We start from the raw sequence: 15,959 nt of genomic DNA on the forward strand, positions 1-15,959 counted from the left end.
CATTAATAGTCTCTAAAACTAATTTCTGAATTCTGTAGGGGGAAAGACCTTTGTGATTATAGGGACACCCATCCTCACCTATCATGGATGCCCAGAGAAGAGGAAGGGTCATTTCCCTCTTTTTGTATCATTTCTAATAAAGGTTTTTGCTACCCTTAAAAAAGTACAAACAAATACAGGCTGGGGGTGGAATCAATTTCCTTGGAAATGATACAAATGAATGCATCAACAATAGTAGAAGTTTATTAATGGGAAGTGACTGCTGTGTCTATAGTTTGTGTGTTACATTTTAAAATTGTAAGTCAATAACTGATGCTGGGTTGCTCTAATGAACTGGTTACATCACATGGCCTTGGAAAAATACTACATTTTGTGACGTGTCAACAAATATTTACCATAAAATTCTGTATTTTGTAGCAGAGTTGGTTTTCACAATTGAGTCTGCATATAGTGGATGTAGACTCTTCCTTTCTTCTTTCTTTTAAGCTTACCACATGGACAAGTAAAAATTAAAATTAAAATAAACAGTTCTGAAGACATTTTGCCATAAGTGCCTCAGAAAAGTATGTGAGGGAAGGCCCGGTGCCCTGCTTATGAGCACAGGTCCAGAGCAGCGAGGACTGCCTGCAGGTTCTCTTTCTAAGAGCAGGCCAGCAACTCCTTACTTTGAATCACAGCTTTTGCAATACCATACATTCTAAATTCCAGGAGCTGCAGGTGGAGATAAGCAGCGTTCTTCACCTTGCTCTTGAGATGCAGATAAACTGAGGCAAAGTTGACCTGATTATTCCTGATTATTCAAAAAATGTACAATTCCTGTATCAGAGAACTTGGTGCCCAAGCACCAGTTAAGTGGCTTCCTACCTTCTGGGGGCAGAGATGGCTGTGGCCCTGTGTGACTCCTCCACTGCTCCAAACTTTCAATGAAGCCAGCATGGTACAGAAGGAGGTGTTCTGCTTTCAAAAGATGTCTGACTGTAAATGTCAAAGTCATAAATATTTAAACATCATTTTCTTTCAGTTTCAAGTCAAGACTGATAAGATGCTTCTAATTAGTCTGGGCTCTCTCCCGGGCCCAGACCCAGGAAAGCGCCCCCTCCACACAAAGTTGCTCAGCCTGGGGAGAAAGACCAGGAGGGGCAGCACTGAGGCCCAAAGAGCCCCACCTGGATCAGCTCTGGGCCCAAGCTCACGTTTAAGTCCACTCACATTTAAGTCGCCTAGTCAGCAGGCCTTCTGACTTTTAACTGCACGAAAAGAAAGCAAGTGAAGTAACTGTAAAGTTACTGAACTCAATCAGTGCGCCCAGAAGGGGCTTCAGTAAATGTTCGTTCCTTCCGGGATTCTTAAGGCCTGACTTGCAGCCAGAGGTCCCCCCTCCTCGTCGCATCCTGCCAGCGCTGGGGAGGGCATTTGGAACTTCCGTGGGTGAGGGGCCCCAGGAGTGATTTTTTGGGTTCCACCCGAGGAGCCCTTGGACCCGGGTCAGCTGGTCCCCAAGGGCCTGAGACCTCAAAATCTGCCTGCTCAGCCTGACCCTCCTCACCTGCAGGAAGGGCTTTGCGCGGATAGGCTGGGGAGGAGAGGGGGCGGGTCGCCTCCGGCCTGGGGACCACAGTCACCTCAGGGGCAGCTCAGGCCTGAGCAGCAGGGAGCTGGGGTGACCGGAGGAAATGGGACTCATGGGCATGGGGTGCCCCCTTCCCTTCTCTGAGGACACCCGGGACTCAGCTGGGGCCCAGGAGGATGGCCGGCGAGCGCTGGGCAGCCCCTCTCCTTGACATTTTTCTTTGACCTTTGAGTAAATCCCCGCGAGCCGAGTGAGGGGCGGTGGGGCAGGCCCCGCTCTTCTTCCTGTGTGGGCCGAGCGCGTCCTTTCGAGAGAGGGCCGAGCTGGCGGCGCAGCCTCCCTGGGAGGAGCCTGGGAGGTTCCCCGGTGACTTCCCGTCCTCGAGTCTCCCCTGGCCGGCCGGTGAACCTGGGCGCCGCCCCGTCTCCGTGCGGCTCCCGCGCGCTCGCTGCCTCTCGCCTGCCACTAGGACAACCCAGCAGCGCGTGTGCCCTTACTCTCTGTGGCGGTCGCCCGGCGCCCAGCGCCCAACGCACGGGCGGGTTCCAGTTCGGCGAGGCGCTAGGGTACTCACGCGTCCGCCACGTGCCGTGGCCCTGCGGGTCCACTCGGAACCTACCCGTCAGCTCGCGTGTGTACCTCACCTCGCCAGGCTGGAAGATTCGGGAAGTCCCTGTTCCCAGGCGCGGTGGCCACGTGGACGCATGGGTCTTCCAACGTCCGGGCGGGAGCCCGACCCGGGCGCTTCGCCTCTCTGGGCGCAGGGACCGCTGGTCGCCTGCGTCCTGGCGGGGAGAGGTGCGCTCAGTGGCCGTCGGGCGAGCCAGGCTCGGGGGCCGCCTCCGCCCGCGGTACGGGCTGCCTTCGTCGTCCCTACGGCGTCTGCCAGGGCGGGGGGACCGGGGAAGGGGTGCGGGCCTCTCCCGGGCGCGCCGCGGCGGGCGAGGCCCCTGGGGGCCGTGGCGCGGGCTCTGGGGTCTGGAAACGCCCGCGCGCGGCGTCTCTTGGGCCTTTCCAGACCTAAGAAGGCCGCCTGCCTGCGAAACGCCAGTCCCGCGGTGGGCGCCCGCCCGGGCCCAGCCAGCGGCCCCGCGCTGCGCCGGCCGGAGTGAGCCGCTCGGGTCGAGGCGCGCCCCCCGCCCCGCGGAGACCCCGGCCCACGGGAGGGCGCGCCCGCCGGGCCCGGGGGCTGCGGCTGGCCGGGGACTCCTTCCGCGGGGGCGGCGGGCGGGAGCGGCGCGGCGCGCAGCGGCTCGGGGTCCGCGCCCCGGCCCCTCCCGCCGCCCGCGGACCTCGCGGTCCTCCCGGGCCGCGCATCCAGGCAGGAAAATCCGGGCGTCTTTTCTCATTTAACCCGCGTTTCCATTAACTCAGTCCCGGCGCCCGCTAATCCGCGCACCGAAGGCAAAAGGAGGCTAATTAATGACCAGCTTTTCCAGTCAAGACCGGCGATAATTGCTTTGGTGGCCTTTATGATTACAAGATAAAAATGGGCCCGGCCTGACATAAGAGGCACTGTGTACACTCGGAGACAGGAGGAAATGAAGAGTTGGGAGGCTGAATGCGGAGCAGAAAATTACTAATAGAAGAGAGATAATGAATAGGCCGGCCAGGCATTCATGGGGAAAAATCCATTTTGTTACCACGCGAAATTAGGTGGTGGAAAGGAGTTTGCTAATTGTTCTCATCTTGTAGCAACCAGGACTGAGGCAGGGGCGTGCTTTTCCATTCATTTCCCAGTAATTGTGGGGGGTTGTTGGCCGGGAGTCGTGGGCGATTTGCCCGCGGCCCTTCCATTTTCCTGTGGTGTTTTTAATTGTTGCTAATACACCTTCTAATGAAGCTAATGAGGGGCACCGTGCGGCTATTTGCCCATGGAGACCAGTGACATGAACAAAAGAATTTTCTCATATTTCGCACCCCCTCCATGAGAGGAGGAGAAGCTGGAGGCCAGAGGCCTTAACTTTCTCAGGGCTGACACAGGCCACCCATCCCAGCAACACTCCGGCCTCAGCTGGGGTCTGCTTATGCCGATGACAATGACCCAGGTTGGTGGAGGGGACCAGTGACTGCCTTCCAAGGCAAGTGGGGCCACATCCCAGATGGCAGAGCCTCCTTGGGCAAGGGAGGGGGAGGACACCAAAGCCCAGGGGTGTCCTGTCTGTGCAACGGGACTTGGCTTGCCACATACCCAGCACAGGCTCTGAGTCCTCCCTGCACTTGCTGTGCATGCTCTGGAAAAATCCCTGGCTGTTAAAAGGAGGTGCACACTTCCTTATGCTTAGGAAGCAAAGGAGCTGCCAGACTTCACATGTTGAGGATGGTCACCACTAAGAGGGAGGGAGGACTTTGCCCCCGCTCTTCGCTCTTCGGGAGCACACTGCAGGGTGGGCGCCTTTGTTGGTTGGCTGCAGGTGCCCTGCACATCCCTCGGGTCATGGTAGCGCCAGTGCTGTGTCTCTTGTAGTGCTTGGCCTGTTGCAGTAGCAGGCAGAGGATGTCTGCTAGGACATGCCTAGGTACTGACACATCCCTCTCTCCTTGTTATACAGAAAAGCAGACTCACCCTTCTCCCTCATCAGGGAGAGCAGGAAGACTCGACCAAGTTCATCCTGCTCACCTTCCTCTCCCTCGCCTGCATCGTGGGGGTTCTCCTTGCTTCTGGCTTCATCTACTGCCTCCGCCACAGCTCCCACTACAAGCTGAAGGAGAAACTGTCAGGACTGGGGGGTGACCTGGGCGCAGATGCCACCACCGCCTACCAGGTAAAAAGAGACCCCTTTTAAAGTGCTCTATTGAATTTATCAACTGAACAGACGGACTTTTTGGCTCGTCTCTGGTGCCTCCCCCATTCCTAGCTCTTGTTCACTTGTTCAGAGTTTGGATTCTTTCATGAGGACAGTCTGAAGCTTCTCATTAGCATTCATGTAAATACCTTGCAACCACAGTTTTACGGCTTTATATTAATCTTACACTGTTCTTGGATCTCTCATGTTAGCAGTGAAAGTGGGTTGCTAATTAGAAATGTGGAAAAAGTACAATACATGAATTATGTATTATCTGTTATCTTTCTTAGTTTGGCCACTATTAATGAAACATGCCAGTATTGCAAGATGAATTGGTTGTGTCGATGTTTGAAGATGGCTCTTAAATCATCGACTTCCTCGGTCTTATATGAAAAGATCTTTGACCTGATCCGACGCCACCCTCTGCTATTATTCAGATAAAGTGAACTCTAATGCTGACAAATGGGGTTAGCCTGTGTCTCCCTGCGGCAGCAGGGCAGCTCTGAGCTGGGAGCAGATGCACCGGGAGCCAGCCAGCTGTGGGAGGGCGGGCAGATTCCACTGGCAGAAGCAGCACCCGAGAATTTGAAGAGTTACATGGCATACGTTTCATGTTTATTAACATTCTATGATGAAAATATGACTTCAGTTTTAATAGTACGAGCCCAGAATGTATATACAAACCAGGACATTTGATTTCTTTACTATAAAAATATCATTTGAATCCAAGAATATATTCACTTTTGGGAAGATGAACTAATTCAGCTGCTCCCTGTTTTTCAAAGTTCACTCAACATTGTCTATGAGCCTCTCTCCCATTGGACTGGACCTTTTGTCCTCGGTAGTCACATGACCATGACACACACGGTCTTGTCACTCACTTGTGACTCTTGCGATGTAAGGCACGTGTTATTGTTGTGCCATCAGAGTTGCCCCAGTGGGTGCTCAGCCTCTTCCCAGGAAATGCCCACTTGCCCAGCAGTGTGCCCACCAGCTGGTCTGAGCTGGCTGGTTCCTGCCCCATGTAAGGAGCTGGGGTGAATGTAGAAAGCCTCCATGCTTAAGAGAGACCAGGAGATAGCACTTCCCCCCGTTTCAGAACCCTCAGTCTCACTGTTGAATGGAGACGGTTTCTGGAGGGGTCACACGTCTGGTCAGGACCATCTTTTTCTTATAAAGAAATGGCAACTTCAAAAGTGTTGAGGATGGCATTTCAGACACAGAGTGTAGCTCTGCTTCAAAGCAAGAGGAAAATCACGTTTGAAGAAGCAGCCTGAAAAAAAGTCACACAAACTAGTAAGAATTTACCCAGAAATTCTATTGAGCAGGACCATCAATGTGGGTGCCAGGTCTTCAGGGCCACGTCTGTCAGAACATAAATAAATTATCACACTGGTCCTGCCCCGCCCGTGAGACGGGAGATCATACGGGCATAGATTTCTAGAAAGCATGGCACCCTTTGATATACTTTGAAATTCAAATATAAAATATTGATAGAATGGAAAGGTTGGACTTGCATGCGGAAATGACTAATTTTTACAAAAATGCAGGTTGAAAATCCATACTTAGGAATGAGTTTGTGGTAATTAACAGAAAAAAAATCTTCCCAATGACAGCTCTAATTAATAGTATCTGTAATTAAAATCATGCCCTTCCAGCAGGAAAATTGTTTGAATCTCTTAGAGTGACCTTTTTGTGTCCCTCCTGGGGGCATGGCGGTTAAGTTGATATTGATTTTATAATGAGCTCTGGTTTGTTTAATAAGAATCTGTAATCCAGACAATAAATTAAATGTGTGCTTTACTTCAATCCAGATTCATGAAAAGGAGAAAGGACAGGGGAAAAAACATTCCCTTTGAAAATATGATCGAGGAAAATTTGGAAATGAAATGATCATAAAGATTTTCCGTTGGGCTTGGTTCTGAAACCATCACCAAGTACTTGTCAGAGAGCTACCTTGATAAACAGGGTCTCCTCCCAACAGCGTGGCTGCGTGCTCTCCAGAGGATGGGGATTGCATGGCTGAGCTTCCTGCTTCACCAGAAACTACCGAGGACTCAGACAAGTGACAGAGTAGCCACGTGGGCAGGCGGGCGGATGTCAGTTCACTAATGTGTCCACATCTCTCTAGGGTGACCATACCTGCCATTGAGATGCTCCTCAATGTTGAAAATCTTCTGAAAAGTTTTTTAAAATACCACAAACATGGGCTGGGGATATAGCTCAGTTGGTAGAGTGCTTGCCTTGCAAGCACAACACCCTGGGTTCGATCCCCAGCACCACCAAAAAAAAAAAAACCACAAACATAAAACTGTAAACTTCAGGAAAGAAGCTTGTTGCCTTGGTGTATTTACTTTAAAAATCCCTGAATGTCTGTGTTCGCTGGTTCTGAAATGAACGTGAGACTGTAGGCAGAGCTGGTGACCCCCGCCCGGTTACAGGGGCTGTGGCCGCAGGACGCCACTCTCCTAAAGTTTCCAGGAGAGGAGACTGCTGTGAGTGGAGCAGAGGCGAACACCTGGCAGAGCAGGATGTGAGGGCGAGGAGCGGAGCGGGCTGCTGCGCGCTAGGCATGCTGGGGTCAGGAGCACGAGAGCAGAGGCTCTGGAGGCGTGGGTGGTTCCCGGGCAGCACAGGACCGCTGGCTGTGCTGCTCCTTCCCCTGGAGCCCAGCAGGAGAGTCCAGTGTCGTTGAGAGCTGGGTGCACTGGGGAAGCCTTCTCCACCGGCCCCTGTGCCACAGCGTGGGTGGTCCGACCCACGGGCAGGGTGGTGGCAGGGCTGGTGGCCGTGGAACCTGAGGTCCAGCTCTCAGCACGTTTCCGAGCAGCCGGGATTTGAGCTCTTGGGTTCTATGCGCACATTGCCTCCTCCTCCAGCGGGACCCCTGCCCAGATTCAGGACCTGAGAGCTCTCAGCTTACATGTGCGCGGGGAGGGTGATGTTTTCATCGGAAAACCAGGTCTCCCCCACCCCTTTGGAGGATTCTCACTTTTGACACTTCCAAGATACTGATCCCATCAGATAATCCAGCAAAGTTTAATTTGCTCATACTTTAAAAAAATTGGTGTATTGACTTCAGAATAACTGAAATATATTTTAAAGGACATTTTCCATTGGGATACTTCCACCAAACTTCCTCCCAGTTTTAGTGACCATTATTTTTCTTCTAAATATGTAAAACATAATGTGTTTGCATTAAACTTATACTTCATTATCTAAAAAGCAAATTTCACTATTTCTATTCTTTTTTCCAACTGGCAAGCCGTGTGCACGTCTGTGCACAGCCTCCCTGGGGTGCTGAGGGCACCAGGGACCACAGTGTGGGGACCGGCTCTGGTGTGTCTCCTCCATGCAGGCGTCCTATTTCTATGCAAGGTGATTGGGTAAAAACTGTGCCAAAAATAAGTCGTCAGGTGATTAGCAGACATCCTCTCCTGCTCCTCTCTGAGTCCCTTTGAGTGTTGCATCCACCTCTTTGAGGCTTTGATCATCTCTGAGCAGCAAGTTTAGTATTCTGCCTGCCCACTCTCCCTCCCCAACATCAGGGCAGAGACTCCCGCAGAATTTTCAGCAAGTTCTCTTTTGATGGTTTATTTCACAATACCCAGCAGGTTTCCTTGTGTATTTGGAAGCCTTTGGAACCAAACCCAGAGGAAAGCCTGCCCTGGGCTGCAGGGACTGCCTGTAAACAGAGCTGCTAAGTGCACATCTTGGTTGTCGTGGCTCCCATTAGCAAGTGATTATGAATGCAACGACAGTGTGTGCGCATGTTGTCGCTCTTGGCCCGAGTGACGGGTCCTGACTCCTCACCTCTGCCCCGCGGAGCAGAGCCCTCACAGGTCACAGGAGGCACATGCTCTTGGGGGGTTAAGAGGCCCTCCTGTTCCTAGGTGAGTTTAATCTCCTCCAGTTGGTGGAATCAGTAATCACAGAGAGGGTGAAAGGATAGGATGTTCCCAATTAAGTCAAGAAAGTGGATTTTCCCTGGGTTCCCTGGACCCCACCACAAGGTTCTCAGAAGACTTTTCCCTTCCAGTCAGCTGTGTGTCTTTGAATGGTTGTCCTGGCTGTACATTTACACTTGCAGCTCAAAATTATATACATATAAAAATATGTTTGCAAATATCCAAGAAGCAATATCTAGCCTGCTTTGAAACTAGAAAGGTGCTGTAGCACCTTAGTAAAGGACATTTCCTTTTAACATGGTCAGACCTGAAAATTGGAATTTTTCTGACTTCACCTTTGCAAAACTAGCAATGGTCTGCAGGCAGAGTTTGCTCCCCTTTCCAAATACTGGTGGTTTGCAGGGGGTGTTCCGTCTCCTCAGGTGTGCCTAGGTCCTGGAGGGATGCTCCTCCTGCTCTTCCCAGGCCCACACTTCTCTGAAATGTTCCTGGGCCACGCTGCAAAGAAAGCAAATGCTAAATGGTTGCTTAGTTGGTGCCATATTCCATGCTGCTTGAGGACCGTGCAAGGAAAACTTGCCAACTTTTGCCTTGCTGAGGGTAAGGGAGCAATTTTGTCCCGAACATGCAAAGAACCTGTTTGTGTTTGCCTGCATGTTCAGCTTCAAATGATCAGTGCGTTTTTGCAAGTTCAGGTGAATCTTCCATGTACCCTCTAGCTGTAGCCAGAGCAGTTTCCTGGAAAGTAGGGTTTGCAGCTCACTCTCCTGTGCACCCTGGATGTTCACATGTGGGATTGTGTTCTGCAGCTGCACCCAGCACAGCTCCTGTGTCTTCAGATACAACTCCTGGGTTTGGAAATGGGTCCTCAGAGAACACTGAGGTCTGGGTCCACTGCTTAAGAAATATTCAAGCATATGGGAAAGAGGTGGCCCTCCTGGTCCAGCAGGCCACTCCAGGCCAGATGTGAACAGTGAGGTCAGACAACTCGGAGAGGGTTTGGCAATGAGAGGCTGGAGGAAAGCCTAACCTCTCACCACCTGAGACCGGAACACCGGCTGCAGTTACTGAGAACTCACTGTGCTGACTTTACTTTCGTGGTTCATTAGCAGACTTGGGTGTTCCTTAAATCATGGTTCCTGGGGTGCTGCTTTGGGAAAGAGCAGGGAGGGATGAACTGAGCCTCTCCTTGGGAGGCCACATCCCCAGCTACCTCCTTTTGCTCTCTGGAGGCCCAGGGGTGAGAGGGCCTCGGCACTCAGAGGAGGAGGTGTGAGGTCAGCACCAAGCCTGGCGGTGAAGGTCGCATCCAGGGAAACCAGAGAATGCTGTCCTCTTGTGAAGTGGAGAGCAGCCGCCAGGCCAGCTGCGTGCAGGGTTTCTTCCCTTCAACTGCCCACTGCCCTCGGCCAGCCAGCTGCAAACCCTCTGAGATCACCACATCTCTCCTCGTGGCCACCTGCTTCACAAGGGAGCAGAGCAAGCTGTGACCACAGGGAGCCCGTCACATCCCAGGGGACTGGACACGGGCACCCCCACACTGATTCCACCCTTGGTGTGAGCCCTGTGGGAGGTTGGGGCCTGGGCACCCATCTCCTCTCCATGTTTGATTTCTTGGAGCTGAGGAGGCTGCATATGACCGGGAGAAGCATAGCAAGCAACCTGAGTCCATAGAGTGGGGTTCTCCTGGATGCCGAGCTGGCAGCAGGGCAGGGTGCAGGTGGACAGAGGGCCCACAGATGAAAGGAAGGCCATGGGCAGGAGCATCAGCCAGGCCCTGGGTGGCACGTGGTGCAGGGTATCCTGGGGGCAGCAGGAGGGACAGCAGCTGCAGTCCAGGGACCCTGCAGTCGGTACAGTGGGAGGATCCTGCTGGGCCTCAGGGCTGAGGACAGCACTGAGGAAAGTGGCTCCTTCCAGGGCTGTTTCCTGCCTGCTCTCCACAGGTGGGACTCCTCTCCCCAGGCCCTGGCTCTGGGAGAGACGCCTCCACACTGAGATGCAGGGTGTTCTATCTGCAAAGGAAGTGTGCACCAGGAGAGCATGGGAGACCCGCTCCCTAGGCTGGCCTCCCCCCAGGCTGGCCTGTCCCCCAGGCTGACCTTCCACCCTGACTGACCTGTCCCCTAGGCTCACCTGTCCCCTAGGCTGACTCTCCACACACGCTGACCTGTCCTCTAGGCTGACCTGTCCCCTAGGCTGACCCTCCACCCTGGCTGACCTGTCCCCTAGGCTGACCCTCCACACACACTGACCTGTCCTCTAGGCTGACCTGTCCTCTAGGCTGACCTGTCCCCTAGGCTGACCCTCCACACAGGCTGACCTGTCCTCTAGGCTGACCCTCCACACAGGCTGCCCACCCCAGACGCTTCTTCAGAATCCCAGGGGTTTTCTTCAAGGTGGTCACACAAGGCCCAGGCGAGTCAGTGTCCTGCAAGCAGCTCGGGCAGAATCCCCCAGGCAGAATCCCCCCTCGGGTGTGTCCTGAGTGAGGTGGCCTCTTGGAGGCCAGTGCCAGATCCCACTCAGCCATCCATAGTGGCGCCAAGGTGAGGGCCTCAGGAGGAGCATGCAGGAAGAGACTCCTGCTGACGTGGGTCCTGGGGCCGAGCTGCCCTGCAGCGCAGGGGCTGGGGGAGGAGCAGGGGAGGAGGAGGAGGTCCAGTGGGCTTAGGAACAGATGCTGGGCAGGGGGGAAGGGCCTGGGCCCTGGCTTGGCTCTGGCTCTCGGGGTGCCTCTGCTGCCACTCCTGCCGGGCCTTCCCCAGGGCCAGCAGTCTCCCCCAGGTGAAGCGCTTCGCATGTGGGGTGCAGCACCCCGGGCCTGAGTCTCCCCAGGTGCTGGCCTCGTGTGTGCAGGTGTGGCAAGAAACCCACACGCGTGCCGAAGCCGCTGCGGTGCTCAGGCCCTCTGCAGGCAAGCGCGTTCCCCCCGGCCGGCCGGGGCAAGAGAGGAGTGCTGCCGTGGCAGGGTCCACTGCAGGACACAGCAGCCCCCTGGCAACAGCCAGGCCCGCTCTTGACCCTGACATGCACAGGCAGGAGAGGAGGTGGCACTCTGCACGTGGAAGGGGAGGGGCCCTGGCAGCGACGGAACCTGCCGAAGGGGCAGCTCTGGAAAAGCCCAGCACGGTCAAACCCGGAGGCAGGCAGGAGAGAGCACCCCAGGTATCCAAGGCGAAGCTGGCAAAGACCCAGAGGAGGAAGGCCACCTCAGCAGCTCCAGCGGGGAGGGCCCAAGTGCTGACAGTGCCTGGCTGTGGCTCCTGCCAGCCGGGGGCCCCCGGCGGCCTCACCCTTGTCCCAGCCTCGTAGGGCTAGGGTTCTGGGTGTTCCGCTCTTTCCAGCCGAGCTGGCAGCTGCACCGGTGCCGGTTTCTGCCCCAGGACCCTGCTCACAGGTGGGTCACCCCTGAGGGGTGGAGGCCTTGGGAATCCTCAGGTGCTCAGGAGGAGAGCAAAGTCACACTTTTCAACCAATAGGGCCTCGTTGCACCTGGCTTTCCACAAGCAGGATCAGCCCACATTTGATGTAGAGCGGGGGATGCTCTGGTGATGCCTGGCGGCCCAGGGTGGCCAGCAGGGGCCTCGGAGCAGGCGGAGGCTGGGAACAGCAGAAGAGGCGGCTGGGAAAAGTCTTCCCCAGGCCAAGGCTTCTGTCAAGAGGAGAGAAAGAAGTCTGGGCAGGGCCAAGGCAGGTGGCGGGGCGAGAGCAGGCCACCGTCCTTCCTGGGAGCCTGGGTGGGCAGTCCGTGGGCATCACGGTGCCCACCAGTCTAAGGACTGCCCTGCTCCTGAGGCGGCTCGCCATGTTCACTCCACTGCTCGTTGTTCTAAGCGTGGTGGTTCCTGGTGTGAGTCTCCATGGAGGCTTCAACCTGGGGAGACGGGGTGGGGGCTGGAGTGGAAGGTGGCAGGTGCGCCCCTGCAGAGGAACTCTGACTAGAGAGGCAGGGTGAACGGGCAGTCTTTCGAGATCTTTAAAGACATAAAATAATGCAACCAGCAAGATCAGGTGTCCAGTGTGTGTCTGTGTGCACAATTGTGTGGTCATCAGGGCTACGTGAGCAAGCAGAGGCCAGGTCGTGAGATGGGGATGAGGAGTACAGGTCTGAAACAGATCTGACCTTGATCGACTTTGTGACGTTAGTAGCAGATCAGGTAGGAGCTTCGTAAGTAGCATGCAGGATGTCGTCACACCAACGCAGAACTAGACCTAGATCCTCTGATGGGAGGAGGAAGTCGGGTTTGTTCTGTGATCAAACATCACAGCATTTCCCCATTTTTGCAAAGATAGTGAAGCAGAAGAATAAATTTACATAAAGGAGCACCCCTAAAATTTCCCCTTTGTTGGCTTCTGAAACACCTAAGCCAGACATCAAGATGCTTTGGGGTCTGGGGCTTCAGCCCAATGGTAGAACACTTGGCAAGCATGCGTGAGGCCCTGGGTGAGCCCCGGCACCACAAAACAGGCTTTTTAAAATATGTTTTTAAGTGGGAAGAAATAAAATGCAGACCTGTTTCTAAAACAAAATGATCAAAGTGGAAGTTGTGCCTGGCGTCCAGGCGTCGGGATCGTCCCACCCCATGGCGTCCAGGCGTTGGGATCGTCCCACCCCATGGCTTTCTCTTCCTCTCCCAGATTCAAGGACCATAAAAATACTAAGAGTCACGGATCCTACCTTTGAATCATGAGAAAACGCTGGTTGCTGTGGAGCCTGGGCCTCCTCTGCCCTTGAGTGCTGCTCCCAAGGTCACGGGCGAGCTCTGCCTCTCCAGGCTCCCTGCCTGTGGTTGCAGGCGGCTCTTCTCAGGCTCACCTTAAGTCTGCTTGCCTCAAGGGCCCCAGCGAGACCACAGGCAGACCTGGTGCTGCGCTGCAGAGCCCAGGGTGCCCCTCCCCGGCTGCTCCCCGGGCTCGCCCGCCGTGGACCCTCACTCTAGAAACAAAGCCCTGCTTGCTGGACGCCCTCCTGGAAGCACCTGCCCCTCCGGTGCAGAGGACAGATGTCTAGAAACTGGTGGGCCCTGCACCCAGAGCCCTGTGCCCCCAGGTCAGGGCCGAGCTGCCTGAGATGGGGTCAAAGGGCTCTGCCCGCAGTCCCAGACCGGCCCTCGGGCACGCTGGGGCCTTGCACAGTAGGATCGCCACTCAGCCAGTATCAGGTAGGGTGATTGGGCCCAAACGACGTGCAGTGTCTGAGAACGTAGGAGCAGCGGCTTCAGCACCCACGCCTGCCCTTTGGCTTAATTAAGCAGCGGCAGAATGGGGGACGTGAATACCTTTTGTGTCCTGGGCACTCCTTCCAGCCTGAAATGCCCCGTGCCCCTCTCCCTCCTGAGCCTTTGTCCCGAGCTCCCACACTTAGAAAGCCCACCCCTCCTCTCCCACCATCCCCATCTGTCAACCCTGGAGTGTGGGACCCCAGTCAAGCCCAGGGGACCAGACAGTAGGGTTCCTCTTCCTGTCAGAGCGACTTCCCGTTGGGGCTAGGCAGACCTGGGTGAGCGGCCAGCTGATCCTTCCGCTTGCCCTGTTCCCGTCTGCCTAAGGGACAGCACCTAGTGGGGCCTCAGGTGCTCAATAAGAACCACGGGCAAGTTGAACTGGACACTTGGAAGGGGCCATTTAGAACTCTCAAGCAGCGTCCCGAGCAGTGCCCAGCATGCCAGAAACAGTCAGCAGATGCGGTGTGCTGTGGATGTGGCCGGTCACTGTGTCAGTGATGACAGGTGACGACCGTCCGTCACTCTTGAGCAGAGTGTGAGGAAGGTGGCAGCAGGTTTGTGGAGAGCGGCCGCCCCTGAAAAGGCAGCTGGTGTGTTTCTTACTGAGGTGGCTGTTTCAGATTGGAGATGACTGTGTGGCCCTGGCTTTGGGGCCTGGATTTGGGGCCTGGCTTTGGGGCCCTGGCTTTGGGGCCTGGCTTTGGGGCCTGGCTTTGGGGCCCGGCTTTGGGGCCCTGGCTTTGGGGCCCGGCTTTGGGGCCCTGGCTTTGGGGCCCGGCTTTGGGGCCCTGGCTTTGGGGCCCTGGCTTTGGGGCCTGGCTTTGGGGCCCTGGCTTTGGGGCCTGGCTTTGGGGCCCTGGCTTTGGGGCCCGGCTTTGGGGCCCTGGCTTTGGGGCCCTGGCTTTGGGGCCTGGCTTTGGGGCCCTGGCTTTGGGGCCTGGCTTTGGGGCCTGGCTTTGGGGCCTGGCTTTGGGGCCCGGCTTTGGGGCCTGGCTTTGGGGCCCTGGCTTTGGGGCCTTGCTTTGGGCCCTGGCTTTGGGGCCTGGCTTTGGGGCCCTGGTTTTGGGGCTCTGGCTTTGGGGCCCTGGCTTTGGGCCCTGGCTTTGGGGCCCTGGCTTTGGGGCCCTGGCTTTGGGGCCTGGCTTTGGGGCCCTGGCTTTGGGGCCTGGCCTTGGGGCCTGGCTTTGGGGCACTCAGCTGGCAGGCTGGAGTTGAGGTCCAGGCGGTCTGTCTTGCAGTGGCGTCCTGGCCACAGGGGTTCTGCTGGGCTGCCCAGGCCTGCAGGAGTGGCTGGGACTGTCACGGGTGTTCTTCAGAAATGCTCTTCCCCACCTCTGAGGTTTCTGCCTCAGCCAGCGCACGCAGATGGTGACAGAAGCCCACCCTGAATGTGGCTTGTGTGAGGAGAGGATGCTTCTTGTCATCGTGCTCCCTCCTGGTCTTGGTTCTATACTCTTCTGATTTCAGTCTGATCAATAGGAAACCAGCAAATGAAGTCTTTAAAGAGAGACGGTGGCTTCCATTTTGGGTACATCCGCAACTTCCAGCTGTAGTTGAGCATGCTGAATGACTTTCAAGTTCTCACCTCGAGACACCATGCTAACTGCAGAGGAGCGAGGCAGGATGGTAACCCCGGGGTCAAGAGAAGGGAACACAGCACTCATGTAGTCTGGCACCAAGGAGCCCTTGGTGGCAGGACCCAATTCCCGCTCCCTGGTGGCCTGCCCTTGGTGGGCTCACGCCCAGGCCCGAGTGTGTTGGCACCAGCTCTGCTTCCTGAAGCCCCGGGGCCCAGGGGTCACTGAAGAGGACAGAACACTGTCAGAACGACTGTGCTGCCGAGTGGGGGCAGAGTGTGCTGAGCAAGCTTGAGCCCCGAGCAGAGCAGGGCGGCGGGCCCAGGGAGGTGGACGGCAGCACGCCAGGGCTACAGGAGTCCTCAAGTTAGCCTTCACTCACGTGGTCAGGGTGAGTCTGTGCCTTTAGGTCTCATTTTGAGGAAGCACCTGTGGACTGGTGAGCACCATCCACCCCAGAGTGACTGTTACTTCACCAACAGGTTGCCCAGCACACGATGGGGACACGGCTGCTCCACTTGTGGAGCCCAGGTGTGTAGTGCGCAGGTTCTCAGCCAGCCTCCCCGGGGATGGCGAGAAGGAGGGGCTGGCCTGGGGTGGCTCCAAAGCTGTTCCTTTCTGTGGCCCAGCAGGTCTCTGAGCCTGGCTCAGGAGCTGCCTGAGGAGGGGCTTCTCCCTGCAGTGTGCGCGCAAGCGAAGGGAACCAGTGCAGTCCGGTCAGCTCAGGGCCAGCCTGCCTGGCGGGTCCACTGTGGCTCTGACCTCCAAGCGGGGGCTCCCTCCCATCCTGACGTGCCTCGCACCCCATGTATCCTTGGGTGCTGGGGTGCTCCCAGCATGTGCAGAGCGGAGCAGTCCACGGGCTGGCAGTGGGGACAGTGTCATGAAGC

At 55.9% G+C, this 15,959-nt stretch overlaps 1 protein-coding gene across 5 annotated transcripts in view; it reads left to right on the forward strand.

Moving 5' to 3' along the window:
- The window catches only part of PTPRN2 (protein tyrosine phosphatase receptor type N2), a 712,067-nt gene that overhangs the window by 622,655 nt on the left and 73,453 nt on the right, over positions 1 to 15,959 (forward strand). For all 5 annotated transcript variants that reach the window (XM_079150661.1, XM_079150657.1, XM_079150659.1 and 2 more), the window contains one exon: positions 4,123 to 4,335. In XM_079150661.1, coding sequence (XP_079006787.1) covers positions 4,123 to 4,335 — 213 coding nt within the window. The remainder of the gene's footprint in view (positions 1 to 4,122; positions 4,336 to 15,959) is intronic.

Source organism: Sciurus vulgaris (assembly GCF_902686455.1).
Source record: "Sciurus vulgaris genome assembly, chromosome: 8".
In the NCBI taxonomy this organism is placed as follows: domain Eukaryota; kingdom Metazoa; phylum Chordata; class Mammalia; order Rodentia; family Sciuridae; genus Sciurus; species Sciurus vulgaris.